This window comes from Lepisosteus platostomus, chromosome 14 (assembly GCF_059453375.1).
Source record: "Lepisosteus platostomus isolate fLepPlt1 chromosome 14, fLepPlt1.hap1, whole genome shotgun sequence".
Taxonomy (NCBI): Eukaryota; Metazoa; Chordata; class Actinopteri; order Semionotiformes; family Lepisosteidae; genus Lepisosteus; species Lepisosteus platostomus.
Window position 1 is genome coordinate 866583 of NC_142624.1, and position 13764 is coordinate 880346.

Below are 13764 nucleotides of genomic sequence, written 5' to 3' on the forward strand. Positions count from 1 at the left end.
TAATGAAAGCCACATGCGCACAATCACTCCCTGCCACTACACTGGGGCTCAGCTTCGTGCAGGAACACTGAGCCGGCACGCACTCCCTGCCTGCTCTTCACAACAGAGTGATGCCACACTCTTCAAGCGCACTCACAGTCGGAGAGAGCTCTTCCAGTTCACCCAGGGCCTGCAGGTGCCCACTACCTCCAGGACAGGGGTCAGGGGGTCAGGGTAAGAGCAAGGGTCAGAGGTCAGAGTAAGGGGTCAGGGGTCAAGACTAGCCTTCTCCCCAGCTCGAGCAGCCCAGAGCGTGTATTTTAACTATACTGTCACCCTCCTTCAAAATCACACTGCTGCTCTCACCAGGGGTCCCCCACTCCTGCCCCTGGGGTCCTCCCAGCCCCAAGCTCTCGCCAAGCTCCTGCCTGGCGACTCTGCGGGGTTCGCTCTGCTCAGACCTGAGTGACTGCAGAGCCCGCAGGTGTCCAGGAGCTGGGGGCTGGACTCCGCCTCTTGCTCCCCCTTTAATCAGCGCTGTTCATTAACTGTGTATCCTAAGACGACATTAAACGGGACCAGAAACACGAATCTGCCTCTGCTGTGCAGAGACCCGCACTGAGGGAGCTATTTTTCAAGTCAAATTCAACATTAATTAACACAAAGCAGAAAAAGGATCCAAAAATCTGTAAACGGGGGCGCCGGAGGGAGCGTGCTCGGGGCCCGTCTGAAAGAAAGACAGACGCATCAGTGGATCAGCGGAGGCGCACTCGTCCCTGCGTGTTCCCGAGAGGAAACAGAACCCGCAGGCTGGGACCGGTGGCACAGAACCGCCTCTGGCGAGCTCTGGTCCGTTGAGGGGTGTGGTTAGGTCAGGAGCAGTGGCTGCAGGGTGCTAGTGTTTTCACTCCAGATCAGCCCTGAGCTGCTTCGCCGCTCAAAGGGAAATTGTCCCAAGTGTTCGGAAACCAGTGATTCCAGGGGTGACCCCTAAACCTGCTGGACTGGGGCTCCCCAGGAGCAGGGCTGGCCAATCCTGGTCTAGCAGATAAAAACTGGGTCATTGATGAGTGGAAAAGCCCTGAAAACACCACTGTTTTCACCTTCTTAAACCAATTGTATCTGTTGATTAAAACAAGTCTGCTCAGCCTGCAGCCCCTCCAGTCTGTCCCATCGCTGGAGTGTCCCACTGCTCATTAGCTAATTGATTATTAGTAGGATCTGTACACCAATCAAGGGGCTGGAGGAACGGAACTCTTTCAGTGGAGGGGTGTGGAGTAGTCGTCCAGGAGGAGAGTGAACACATTCTGTCCTTCAGTTTGTTGGTTTTTAATCGACTCTAAAATCAGAAGACTGTTGTGTTAGGAGTGGCATTTGACAAGAGGAACAGGTGCCTCCATTCAGATCTGAGATCCAACCACAAAAAAACAGGAAACACTGGGAGAGAGGGAGGTAGGGTGGGCCAGTGGGTAGAGCTGAGAGAGAGGGAGTGTGGGACAGTGGGTAGAGCTGAGAGAGAGGGAGGCAGTGTGGGACAGTGGGTAGAGCTGAGATATTAGGAAGGAGAGAGGCAGTGTGGGACATTACAGTTACAGTCCTGGGATTTTGAGAGAGTGAGGCACAGAGGCCCAGCTGCTGGAGCTGAGACTCTGTAACAGAGGGATGGAGGCAGTGTGGGGTCCTGATTAGAACTGAGGGACTGGCAGGCGAGGCAGAGAGGCAGTGTGGGCCAGTGTGCGGAGCTGTGAGCCTGGCACAGAAAGAGGAAGACCAGCCTGACAGTCCCTCCCCGTGACGTCTGCCACGTCATCTCTTCTCGCTGCTCACCAACCTCTGTCTACACAATCCAGGAGCTCATTTGCCTGCAGACTAGTCCAGGGGGAGGGAGGACAGAGCTACGTCAGAGGGCGGACTCCTGTGGACCTGCCTCCCTTTCTGATAAACAAGGGCTAGAACCGAAATCTCTCGGAGACCGCAATCCTGCGCTCAGGACCTGCTCTGCCTGCCTGCTCTCTGGCTGAGCGCGCCCAGACGCACTGAGCACCCGTCTCCTGCGCCACACGGACAGCACCCTCTCCCCGGCTCAGGAGCACCGCAGGCACTATGGCAGGTCAGTGGTCTTCTGCTTGAGTCTGAGGAGCTCCGAGCCAGCCTGTAGACGGTGTAGACTTTAGTGGGGCTGCAGTCTGAGCCCCTGTCCTGCCCAGGCTGAGAGATTGGCTGTAGTGGTGGTCTGGATGCACACAGCTGTGTCCAGTGCTCTGGTGTGGCTTGTTCATTCAGGCAGTGTGGCGTCACGGTGGAGAGTGTCTGTGTTCAGGGCAGAGAGGGTGTGAGACGTTCAGGGCACAGGGCCTCTTCTTCATGGTCTCCAGGCTGCTCTGCCTGGTGGGGGGGCAGAGCCAGGGGGCAGACTGGGGCAGACTGGGGCAGAACGAGCTGCAGCAGCACCTGGAGAGGCAGCAGTGCGATCTGAGGGCTGTTTCCTCCTGCCTGTGCGTCTCTCTGCTTCCTCTTTCCTGCGCGGATTGAGAACAAAGAGCTGCTCTGTCAGGCCCGCTGACACGCGGCACAGCCTGTTCAGAGCCGCGCGCCGACCCGGTTCTGGTCGGGCTCCGTGTGCTGCTGAGCAGGACTCAGATTCTCCCTGCTGTCCTGGAGTCTCCTGGGCTGTAGCGATGGAGAAACCGGAAAGGGTGTGGTGAGAGTCCAGCCTGCTTTCCGCTGGAGACGGAGAGCCTGCAGTTCAGAGGGTGGCCACCGTTCTCTTCAGCCTCGTGCAGCTCCTGTAGGAGAGGGGGAGGAGCTGGTCTTCACCATTCCTCGCCTCCCTTTCCCATTGGGAAGCTCCTTATGGAAAACAGGAGCCAGGAGTGTGTTTCTGTGCCAGCAGTCATACAGCCCCTCCCCCTGCAGGACAGCGGGAGGGGGAGGAGTTCATCGTCACTAGCAACCGTCAGCTGGAGCAGGAATATAGCGCAGTTCCGGAGCTCAGCCATCCCCTCCCCCCCCCCGTCTCCAGGGGGAGGGGCTCTGTGTCCATGGCGACCACCAGCTGGAGTGTTTCCTGCCTGTGCCTGGGGGGTCCCTCCGGCTTCTGGTTCCCTCAGCCGGGGAGACCCAGGAGGGCTGGACTCCGGCACAGCAGGAGGCTGGGAAAGAGCAGGAGAGCCCCTCCGTCCACGATGCCCTGGGACGGTTCTCGGGAACGCGTGCCAGAGCTCTTTTATCCCAGGCCTTCCAGAGAGGGGTGCTTGTGCTGCCCCACCAGCCTGGCTGCCTGCCCTGCTGCTGGGCTCCCCCCCAGGACAGGCTCACTGCGTCCAGGTCTCTCTCCAGGGGACAGGCTCACTGCGTCCAGGTCTCTCTCCAGGGGACAGGCTCACAGTGTCCAGGTCTCTCTCCAGGGGACAGGCTCACAGTGTCCAGGTCTCTCTCCAGAGTACTCTGGGCGCAGCCCTGCACCTGCTGGGGCCTGCTGGTCAGAGTCCTCTTCCACAGCGGGCTCAGGTTCGAGCTCAGCGTGACTCAGGATCCCTGAGGGATTCTTCCATGGGGGTCTGGCGTGGAACAGCTCCCTGGGTAATTCCCGTGGGAAGGGTGTGCGCACACACAGCCAGGATGCAGGTAACGAGCTGGCACACTGTGCCTGCGCGCGATCAGCACACTGACGCTCCACGATTCTGCCCCACCCCGCTGAAACCTGAACTCAACCACCCCCCTGCACCGTCACATGGGGGGCACGTTGCCCTGGGGGGTCACTGAGCAGGTTATTGTGCTGAGGAAAACTAGAGAGTCTTGTGAGTCACTGCAGACACTGCTCTGGAAATCGCTGCGTTTGTCTGACTGCGGCTGTGGCCACCGTGAGCACGTTTCTGACAGCCGGGTCAGGAAGTATTCTTATTCTGTTCAGAGGTATTAGTATTTGCACAGTGTATGAATGTGCAGTTTGACATGCAGTGTTAAGAGCAATTAAGACGGGTATGAGGGGGCACAGGGGACTAAACTCATGACACAGACTCTAGAGCCGTACTGGCTGCAGGAGACTCACGGGCACCGCCGGTCCCGGGTCCGAAGAATCAGACCGTGTTCTGGTGACGGACTGGGACTGGGGTCCCCCGAGTCTCCCCCGTGGAGGGGAATCAGGCACCAGCGCGCTGGAGGATGATGGGAAGTGTTGCGGTAGCTCTCACTGTTGCAGTTCCTGTTGCTGTTCCAGTTGCTGCTGTTGGTGTAGTTGCTGCTCTTGCAGCTACCTGCAGTTGTTGCTCTTGCAGTTGTTGCTGCTCTTGCAGTTGCTGCAGTTGTTGCTCTTGCAGTTGTGGCTGCTCTTGCAGCTGCTGCAGTTGTTGCTCTTGCAGTTGTGGCTGCTCTTGCAGTTGCTGCAGTTGCTGCTCTTGCAGTTGTTGCTGCTCTTGCAGCTGCTGCAGTTGCTGCTCTTGCAGTTGTTGCTGCTCTTGCAGCTGCTGCAGCTGCTGTCACGGCACCGTCTGTCTCCCGCAGGGCGTGAGCTGAGGCTGGTGGTGGTGGGCAAGACCGGGGCTGGCAAGAGCAGCTCAGGAAACACCATCCTGGGAGAGGAGGTGTTCACGGCGGACATCAGCTCCAGCTCGGTCACCACGGCCTGCGAGAGGGCCAGCCGGCTGGTGCGGGGCCGCAGGGTGACCGTGGTGGACACGCCGGGGCTGTCCGGGAGGCAGCTGTCCGGGGAGGAGGTCCAGACCATGAGGAGGTGCCTGTCGCTGAGCGCCCCGGGGCCCCACGCCTTCCTGCTGGCCGTGCCCGCGGACGACCGCTACACGGAGAGCCGGCGGCAGGTGGCGGAGCGGGTCAGGGAGCTGTTCGGAGAGGACGTGCTCCGCTACACCGTGGTGCTCCTCACCAAGGCCGACCAGCTGGGGGACAGGACCCGGGGGGACTTCGTCCAGGAGAACGAGCACCTGCAGGCGCTGGTGCAGGCGTGCGGCCACCGGCACCTGTTCTTCGTCAACGAGGACGAGGAGCTCGCCCCCGCCCAGGTCACAGAGCTGCTGAGGATCGTCGACGACATGGTGAGGGAGAACAGGGAGAACGGCCGCGAGTTCAAGGCTAATTAGCGCTCATTTACGCTCATTAACCTCCTGCCTCTACAGCTAATGAGAGACTAGAACTCCCGCTGTGATGTCATCGGCATGATGCCATAGTCATGTGATGTCATCGCCATGATGTCACTGTCGCATGACGTCATCGCCACCAACCATTGCACAGGGCGGTTTCTGCTTCTGGATCCGTTTTTCTTCTTGTGGAAACCCTGTTTGATAAACTGCAGATTTATATATATATATTATGTATATGGAGATTTACCTTTTTCTGTTAAAATACTACAAAAATAAATGGAGGAAACTTTTTTTGAAAAGCAGTCGCCGTCGGGATGACACAGCCTGTAGGAGCTGGTCTGCGGGAGAGGGGAGAGTGGGGAACTGGGAACTGGGAACGAGCAGCTCGGTGAGGCCAATCGGAGCACAGCTGGACTGAACCCGCCGACACTGCGGCCCCAGAGCCTGCAGGAGAGAGGGGGTACTGGGGGAGATTCAGGAGGGGATACCCCCAGGCTGCAGGAGAGAGGGGGTACTGGGGGTGATTCAGGAGGGAATACCCCCAGAGCCTGCAGGAGAGAGGGGGTACTGGGGGAGATTCAGGAGGGGATACCCCCAGGCTGCAGGAGAGAGGGGGTACTGGGGGTGATTCAGGAGGGAATACCCCCAGGCTGCAGGAGAGAGGGGGTACTGGGGGTGATTCAGGAGGGGGTACTGGGGGAGATTCAGGAGGGGATACCCCGTGATGGTGCAGAAGCTGGTTGTTCGTGTTCAGTTTCTGTGTCTCCAGGCTGAGGAGAGGGAGGAAACTGTCCAGAAAAACCAGCTCAGAGCTGGGTCTGAACTGAAACTAAGCAGCCCAAAGTGACAAAGGTTTGTTTAAATTGCAAACTCATGTGGGATGAAGCACCTCCACACACACACTCTCACTCCTCAGTGCTGACACACACACTCACTCTCACCTCTGACACAAACTCTCTCACTCCACAACACTGACACACACACAACCTCACTCCTCAGCGCTGACACACCCAGTAAACTCTCGATCTGCACGCTGAACGCTGAACACACACCCACCCAGTAAACTCTCCGCTCAACACCGACTCACACACACACACACCGAACTGCCTCTCAGCTCGCCGCTCCTCCAGGAACGGGACTCGGACCCTGTGCAAAGATGGCAGGTGAGTTTTCCTGTGCCGCAGCCCCTGAGCCCATCATCTGTGATGAGCTGCTCCTGTGAGCTGAGCAGGAGGAGCGGTTCGGCCGGCTGACGCACATCTGCGCTCGCTCAAATGGAGACTTCAGTGTAAGATGGCTGCCGGAGGAGCACAATAATAAGACGATAACGATGCGGCAGCAGTCGTCCGGGGACTCCAGGAAGCGAAGTACAGAATATAACAGAGACGCGTCTCGCAAAAACGAGACCTAGAAGAGCAGAGCACAGCCATTCCATGAAATAAAAATGTTCAGGTTGTTTGCTAAACCCGATCAAAACCGGCACGCAGCTCGTGTTAATCCCGGCTGGGCGTGCCCAGACCTACTGTAGACCTGAGCCTAGAGTACGGTTTTGTCTGTGTGGACAGGCGGTGAATTATCCCGAATATTGGAGATGCAAGCAATCATGATACCGGTGAGGCAAATACTGCACATTATGACCGAGGTGTGTCCTTCACGGGCAGATTCCAGGGCAGTGGCACCTTTGGGAGGGACAGCATGTATCGTGGACGGCCGAAACCGTGATCACAGAAAGAAAAACGCGTTCGCCGTCAGAGCACGCACATCGGATCCGGTTTGCGGCTCCCGAACCCAGTCCGAACTCGAGCATTGCAGAACCGCGCGACTGCAGCCAAAACACACTTCAATCTTTAACGCGCCTTTCAGTCTTTTTTTTTATTAACACGGCGTCTGGAAATGCATATCGAGAGCTGCATCACAGTTATAAAGCATTCAGTGACTGTGCATGACCTTTAATTCATGCAAATAACGTTCCTCTTAACTGCTACTGAAAAGAGTATCTCAAGTTCAGCACACTAAAGCTGCGCATCACTGCGTCACCGGCTCGGGCCTCCAGTAGCTGATCTCCGGTGTCTGGTGCCACCTAGTGGGCAGGAGGGGAAACGGGCGACACCAGGGCAGACTCCCCTCCTGGAAAAGCACCGGTATCGATATTGCACAGGGCGGCACGGTGGCGCGGTGCTTAGCATTGACTCCCCTGGTGCCCGTGTGTGTGTGTCTGTGTCAGTGTGTGCCCGGTGCTTGCTGGGATAGGCTCCGGCTCCCCCCCACAGCCCTGTATTGGTTCGAAAAAGGATGGATGGATTTCACATTGACGTTTTCCCCCCAGATACACTGTAAGAATGTCTGGGGTTTTGCTGACGTGAGATACACTGAGGAGAGCTATGTCAGAGATGAAAGTCTGTCCCAAGAACAACAGCAGAGGAGCGGGTTGTCGACCCAGCATGCCTTTGGACTCCTGGGGAAAATATGGGGGGTGGGAGGGAATGGGAGCATGCAGACTCCACACAGAAGGATCCCACTCTGGATTCGAACCCGGGACTCGAGACCAGTGACCCCGCCACAGTCCAGCCGGTCTCCTGTCCAAGCAGTCAGTAAAGGCAGTTTCCTCGGTGGCTGTGGGGTTCAAATTACCGTTAAAGGCACTTGCTGTTTTCCTTTTGAGCGTCGAGATGACGTGTGTCTCTCTCTCACGGTCTCTCGCGGTCACACACACACACACACACACACACACACACACACACACACACACGCATGTTCTCTCTCCCGGCCTGCGCTGCAGCAGATCCTCACGTCCTCTCCCCCCCAGACGCCAGCGAGGACCGGGAGCTGCGCATCGTGCTGCTGGGCATCACGGGCGCGGGCCGGAGCAGCTCGGGGAACACGCTGCTGGGCCGGCCGGTGTTCCGGGCGGAGGCCAGCCCCGGCTCGGTGACGCGGGAGTGCGCCATGCACACGGAGCAGCTGGGCGGCCGGCCGGTCACCGTGATCGACACGCCCGGCTTCTTCGACACGCGGCTGGCAGAGGAGGAGGTGAAGAGGGAGGCCGTGCGCTGCCTGGTGCTGGCCGCGCCGGGGCCCCACGCCTTCCTGCTGGTGGTGAAGGTTGGGCCCTACGAGGAGGAGGAGCGGGAGGCGGTGAGGAAGATCCTGGCGCTGTTCGGTGAGGAGGCGCTGCGCTACGCGCTGGTGCTGTTCACCCGCGGGGACTACCTGCGCAGGAAGAGCGTGGAGCAGTTCTTCCAGCGCGACGAGCACCTGCGCGAGCTGGTGGGGCGCTGCGGGGGGCGCTACCACGTCTTCAACAACCGCGCCGAGGGCGAGCGCGCGCAGGCCGTCGCCCTGCTGGGCAAGCTGGAGCGCCTGGCGCGGGACAACGGCGGCCACTACACCAACCCCGTGTACCAGGCGGTGGACGAGGCCCTGCGGCGCGAGCAGGCCGGCGGGGCGGGCACCCCCCCGGGCGCGGCGCCCCCCGACCCCGCCGAGGGCCGCCGGAAGGCCAAGAGGAGGCTGTTCGGGAGGATCTCCAAGATCTCCATCGCCGCCTCGGCCGGCGCCATCCTGGGCGCCCTGGTGGGCACGGTGGCGGGCGCGGTGCTCTCGCCCGTGTGCCCGCCGGCCGCCGTGCTGGGCCCGCTGGGGGGCGCCGCGCTGGGGGGGCTGCTGGGGGGCAGCGCGGGGGCCGAGGCCGAGAGCCCCCTGGAGGCCGTGCTGACCGTTCTGAAACTGGCCTTCAAGGACCTGAACATCGTGGACGTGGTGACCAAGGTCAAATAGGAGGTGGGGGAGGGGGGTCGGGGCGGGTCCGGCCCGGGACAGGGGGATCCGCTGGGGCGGCTCTGGGGCTCCCCGCTCCGGCCCCGGGGGGGCAGAAGCCAGCAGGTGCTCTGTGTGTCCTCAGGGGGTGGGGGGGCCCCCCGTCCACAGCCTTCATCCGCTGATGAAAACCGTCAGGACCCCCAGCTCCAGAGCTGGGACCCCCCAGTCTAGAGGATCTGTAGTCTGAAACAGCTGTCCAGTGCAGAGGGGTTCCCCCCGTGCCTCCCCTGGGGACCCCCTGCAGCTGTGGCTCCTGTGCCCGTGTGTCCTGAGTCGTTGCTTTCAGCTCTCGAGCAGCTCTCCCTGCCAGTCCGGCCAGGCGAGACTGACCGCTGGCCAGGCCGCAGGGCGGTCAGTGCCCGGAGGACAGCGCGGCGAGACGTACCCGTGCCTTAGAGCCCGTTAGCCCTTAGTGCCCTCACCCTTACACACGTCCCATCCGCCCGCGGGGCTGCAGCTTCCTCCAGAACGCCTGGGCTTCCTCCTGAGGGCTGGGCTTCCTCCTGAGGGCTGCTCCGCCCGTTGAGGCCAGCAGAGCTGCGGGGTCACTCTAACCCCGAGAGCTGCGGCTCCAGGGGGGTTTGGGGGTCTTCTGGAGGAACCTGAGCTCTGCTCATTGGGGGACCCTGTGTCATTATAGTAATTGGCAGGGTGTTGACACACACCAGCCGGTCTGCCCTCAGAGAGCAAGACCCTGAAGCTTGAATGAGCAGCGACACCTTTGCAGAGCCGGCCAGTCGCCGCCTGGGGTACGCAAGCCCCTCTGGTCAGCGGTGAAAGAAACTCTGACTCTGCCCTCCGTCTGACCCCTCCGCTGTCGCGCAGCTCTGCTCTCAGAGGGACAGGGAGACGCTTCCAAACTTATCCTCTGGCACCGAGATCATGAGGCACTTCTTTACACTGAGAGTGGTGGGGGGTGTGTGCGTCTGTTCTGCTCGACCAGGCTGCTGAAGCTCCGGAGCTCCAGAATCCTTCTGGAAACAGCGGGATGAGTTCTCCGGAGCAGCTGACGCAGTGAGACGGGTTGAGCTTCTGATTCAGGGTTGTGTTCCAGATGCTTATCCTCCTCTTTCTGTAGACCTCGATGAAATACTGTCTTTTGCACATATTGTACGTGTATCAATGCGCAATAAAGGTATATTATTATATATATCTCATGCATTTGTCGTGCATTCACTCACACAGTGTTTAACGTCTGTGATCCTGTTTTTTTTTTAAAAAGCACTTTACCTTAAATTAAATCTGGGTTAAATTAAATCATTTAGAGATCATTTAGGACTCAAATTAAAAGTGCTCTTCAGCCCTTAAGGACCGGAGGGCTCTCGAGCAGATTCCTTTCTTCTTCCAGTTCACCCTTAAAGACTAGCTGGATTGGGGTTCCCCAGGACACGGACTGGGGATCCCTTCTCTAAAAACATCCCTTGGGTTGTTAACCTCACAGGCTGCAGAGCGCTGAATTAGGATCCCACACACCCTGTGGAAGTATTCGCCCGGGTCATGTCATAACGCCCTTTAGCCACCAGATGGCAGTTGTGCTTGATAAAGACCAGACTGGGGCTTGAACAGTTTTAGGGACCTGAATTATTACAAACTGCCGAGGCCGATTGGCGACAGTGGTCGCATTATATTCACTGGAAAAATAGGTTTATTCCCTGCTGAAAAGAGAAGAAAGAAAACACAACGTTTCGGCCGTGGAGCCGTCTCACACCTGAAGAAGGCTCCACGGCCGAAACGTTGTGTTGTCTTCTCTTTTCAGCAGGGAATGAACCTGTTACTTGTCCCTTTGCAGCCTGCGCATGAACTACTGAACTACTATATTCACCGCCGCCTCCACGGAGGTATAATCGGGCCGAAAAGCAGAAACTTCAATGTTGTGGTGCACTGTTGCAGCAAGACCCAGACCACAATTAGAACCTCCTACAGACGCCTGTTAGCGCTACGGAGAAAACAAACAACACCTTTAAGGGAGATAATAATGGGTTTAAAAGCAAAAGTCATAATTCTTGCGTTTAAAATAAATGGTTCCTCGTTTAAACGGAACTTTTTTTTTCTCCTTAGTGCTAATAGTCTCCCGTAAACATCTACTGAGTGAGCAAATTGTATGAAAAGTAGACAAACATGTAAAAACTGCTTTGGATTACAGCCCAGGACAGCTCTCCGCCGGCGAGGCGCTCAGGGGTCGAACTTTGAAGAGGAAGAAGAAAATACTTTTTCCTCCTGGCGACCGGTGAAGCTTTGCTCGAACTGTTATAAGCTGTTCTGGCTGTGTCCCAGAAACACGTCCTGATCTTTAAACAGCTACGAGACGCTGATTGAAGACTGAGGTCGGTGCTGGGTGCGAATGTCACTGTATTTTCGGGAAGACCTTGGTGGGTGTGTCAGCACACGTGATCCACACTGTTGTGAAAACACAAGGACCCAGGACAGATTCCAGCACGTCTGCCACAACACAACGCCGGGCACCCTGTGGGCGGTGAGAATTTAACAACAGAATTAAAGATAAATGGGGATATTTTGCCAGGGCAGAAAGTCGGGTGTTGAAAACGTGCGTCTCCTGAATCCGGGTTCTTGGTAAACCCAGCCCCCTCTTGCCGGCTCGGCCAATCAGAGTGGTGGCGAGCGGCCAATGAGAGCAGGTGAGTCAGTCCCCGCTCCAGAGCGCGTCTGTCCGAGCGGCTCCACACCTGGACACCTGGGACACCGGCCCGGCTGCTCAGAGATGGGCATCTGGCTCTGCTGCAGAGGTGAGCCTGCCGTTTGTCCTGGAAACTGTCGGAATATTTAAAACCGTAACTTTTCTCAATGACTTATCCTCACTTTTGCGTCCTGAGCAGCCGACTGCCCCTGCCTCAGGCTCCGGGCATGTCTGCGCTCTGCAGTTTTCGCGTGGTCTACCGTTGTTTCTCACCGCAACAGATTTATTTCTTGTTCTGTCGTTATGACTGATGATGTTTGTAACGTGCTGTCTACAGTGTACTGTGTGGTGTTGTCTGTGGTACTGTGTGCGACATCAGCGCTGATGAGAGTCCCAGTGTTCGTGTGCAAACGACAACAAACTCCTCTGCTCCACGTTCACCACCGCGGTAGTTAGCTTGAAGTTCGAAAACGATTTTGGCACGCCTGTAGCGCTTTCACGAAACCTCCTAGGGTTACGAAAACACTTGCTTTGTGTATAAACTACATGGTGAATGCTTTCTCGGCCTTCACTTCGTCGTTTTTATGACATTTTTTTGACCACGCTCGAATATTATTTTGTCCATATCTTCGCAATGGAAACGCAGAACGCCTTCAAACCAAACGCATTTTAAAGACCACGACTTGTGGAAATTCCCACAGCCTCTACATCAAACTATCAGTGAGCGAATTATCTTTTTTGAATCCTCCGGTTTTTCATCGATGCGTAATTACGCACTAACTGGAGCCCGGGGGGCCGCTGTGTGCACACGTTCACAACGCGAGAAATACTGTTCAATACGGCTTCGTGCGCAAAACCCGTCTATGACCATAGGAAGCAGAACAGCGCAGTCTCCAATTACTCCAGTCTGTAAGCACGGGAGTACAGCTTTGTTTGATTTCTAAAACCCTTTCTTTACGTCCTGTTTTCATTCAGGTAAGGGTCAACTAGATTCACAGTACTACTGACAGCAGAAAAAATCATATTCTTTACTCAGCAGCGTATTAAAAACAGCTCCCCTGATGTTCAAACCGATTTTTTTACACAGAAGACTGACACAGCTTTGAGTTCTGAATCTCTTTTCCTTGTGCTTCTATTGAATGTGGCACAATGCTCTGGGAAGGGAGAATGCTGTTCATGAGCCAATAGCTTTTAAACCACAGCACCCACAATGCTGCAACCAAGAGTTTTACACACCAGACAGCCCCCCTCACCTCACACAACCTTGCTCTGAAAACAGTTAAGGAATATTCATGTTGGAGAGAGACCCGGCTCGGCTGGGGACTCCCCGCAGACACGTGACCCGAGCCGCGACGTCACTGCCCTGTAAAGAGGGGTCGGGGAAGTGTCCCTCTGACGTCACCGCGCTGGGTGCGAGAGGGGGCGACCCTGCGACCGCTGACTCGGCCCCGGACAGGGGTGCACTCGGTGTTGGTGGTGACTCTGCGTGATGCTGCACAGGGTTTGTTTTGGAGGTCGTTCCACGGACACACGTGACGGCGTCGGAACCGAGACCTGCTCTCAGTGAGCAGGAGCAGGAGCGCGGCCAGAGGGTGGATTCCAGGGTCTGACCGCTGCATGAGGGCCGAGAGCCGCTGAGCCGTCTGGGCTCTCGGAGACGCTGTGGGCTCTGACTCCTGCCCCCCGGCTGCCCCAGGAGGGCCTCCTGCCCCGCGGCGCTGGGGCTCCCGAGATTCCGCACGGACACGAGGGGGCAGAGCCGGCGCCTGCCAGTCTCCCGGCTCCCTGACCTCGGCTCTCTGACGCTGCTTCTGACTCCAGGGCTCCTGCTATCTGGACGGCCTGTCTGGGTCACGCTGCTCCTGGACTCGTTCTCCTGCAGCACGCAGCCCAGCCTGAGGCCTGACTGCCCCCACCAGCCCCTCCTCAGAGCCTGAGAGCCCCCCCTGGGGCAGGAGCAGAGCCTGAGTGCCCCCCTGGGGCAGAGCAGGTCCTGAGAGCCCCCCCTGGGGCAGGAGCAGAGCCCTCCTGGGGCAGGAGCAGGTCCTGAGAGTCCCCCCCCGGGGCAGGAGCAGGTCCTGAGAGCCCCCCCCGGGGCAGGAGCAGAGGGCTCTGACAGGAGTGGGGGTGACAGTGACAGACCGCAGCAGGACCTGCGTCTAGGCCAGGGGAGAGACGTGCTGCAGGGCAGGCAGGGCCAGAGGAGGAGCCCAGTCTGCGCGCAGGTCTGTCCTG

The 13764-nt window shown here is 57.9% G+C and overlaps 2 protein-coding genes across 3 annotated transcripts; both read left to right on the plus strand.

The window, feature by feature from the left end:
• Positions 1-1514: 1514 nt before the first annotated feature.
• LOC148648562 (GTPase IMAP family member 9-like) lies at positions 1515-5374 on the plus strand. The gene is made up of 2 exons (XM_088607151.1): positions 1515-2089; positions 4483-5374. The coding sequence occupies exons 1-2, from the start codon at positions 2083-2085 to the stop codon at positions 5073-5075; spliced, it is 600 nt and encodes a 199-aa protein (XP_088463277.1). The 5' UTR covers positions 1515-2082; the 3' UTR covers positions 5076-5374.
• A 497-nt stretch (positions 5375-5871) lies between these two features.
• On the plus strand, positions 5872-10046 carry LOC148648563 (GTPase IMAP family member 4-like). Of its 2 annotated transcripts, none has more exons than XM_088607090.1 (2): positions 5872-6238; positions 7882-10046. In XM_088607090.1, the coding sequence occupies exons 1-2, from the start codon at positions 6232-6234 to the stop codon at positions 8850-8852; spliced, it is 978 nt and encodes a 325-aa protein (XP_088463216.1). In that variant the 5' UTR covers positions 5872-6231; the 3' UTR covers positions 8853-10046. The 2 variants fall into 2 exon arrangements, with proteins under 2 accessions (XP_088463216.1, XP_088463217.1); XM_088607091.1 differs by lacking the exon at positions 5872-6238 and adding an exon at positions 6257-6687.
• The last annotated feature ends 3718 nt before the right edge of the window (positions 10047-13764 follow it).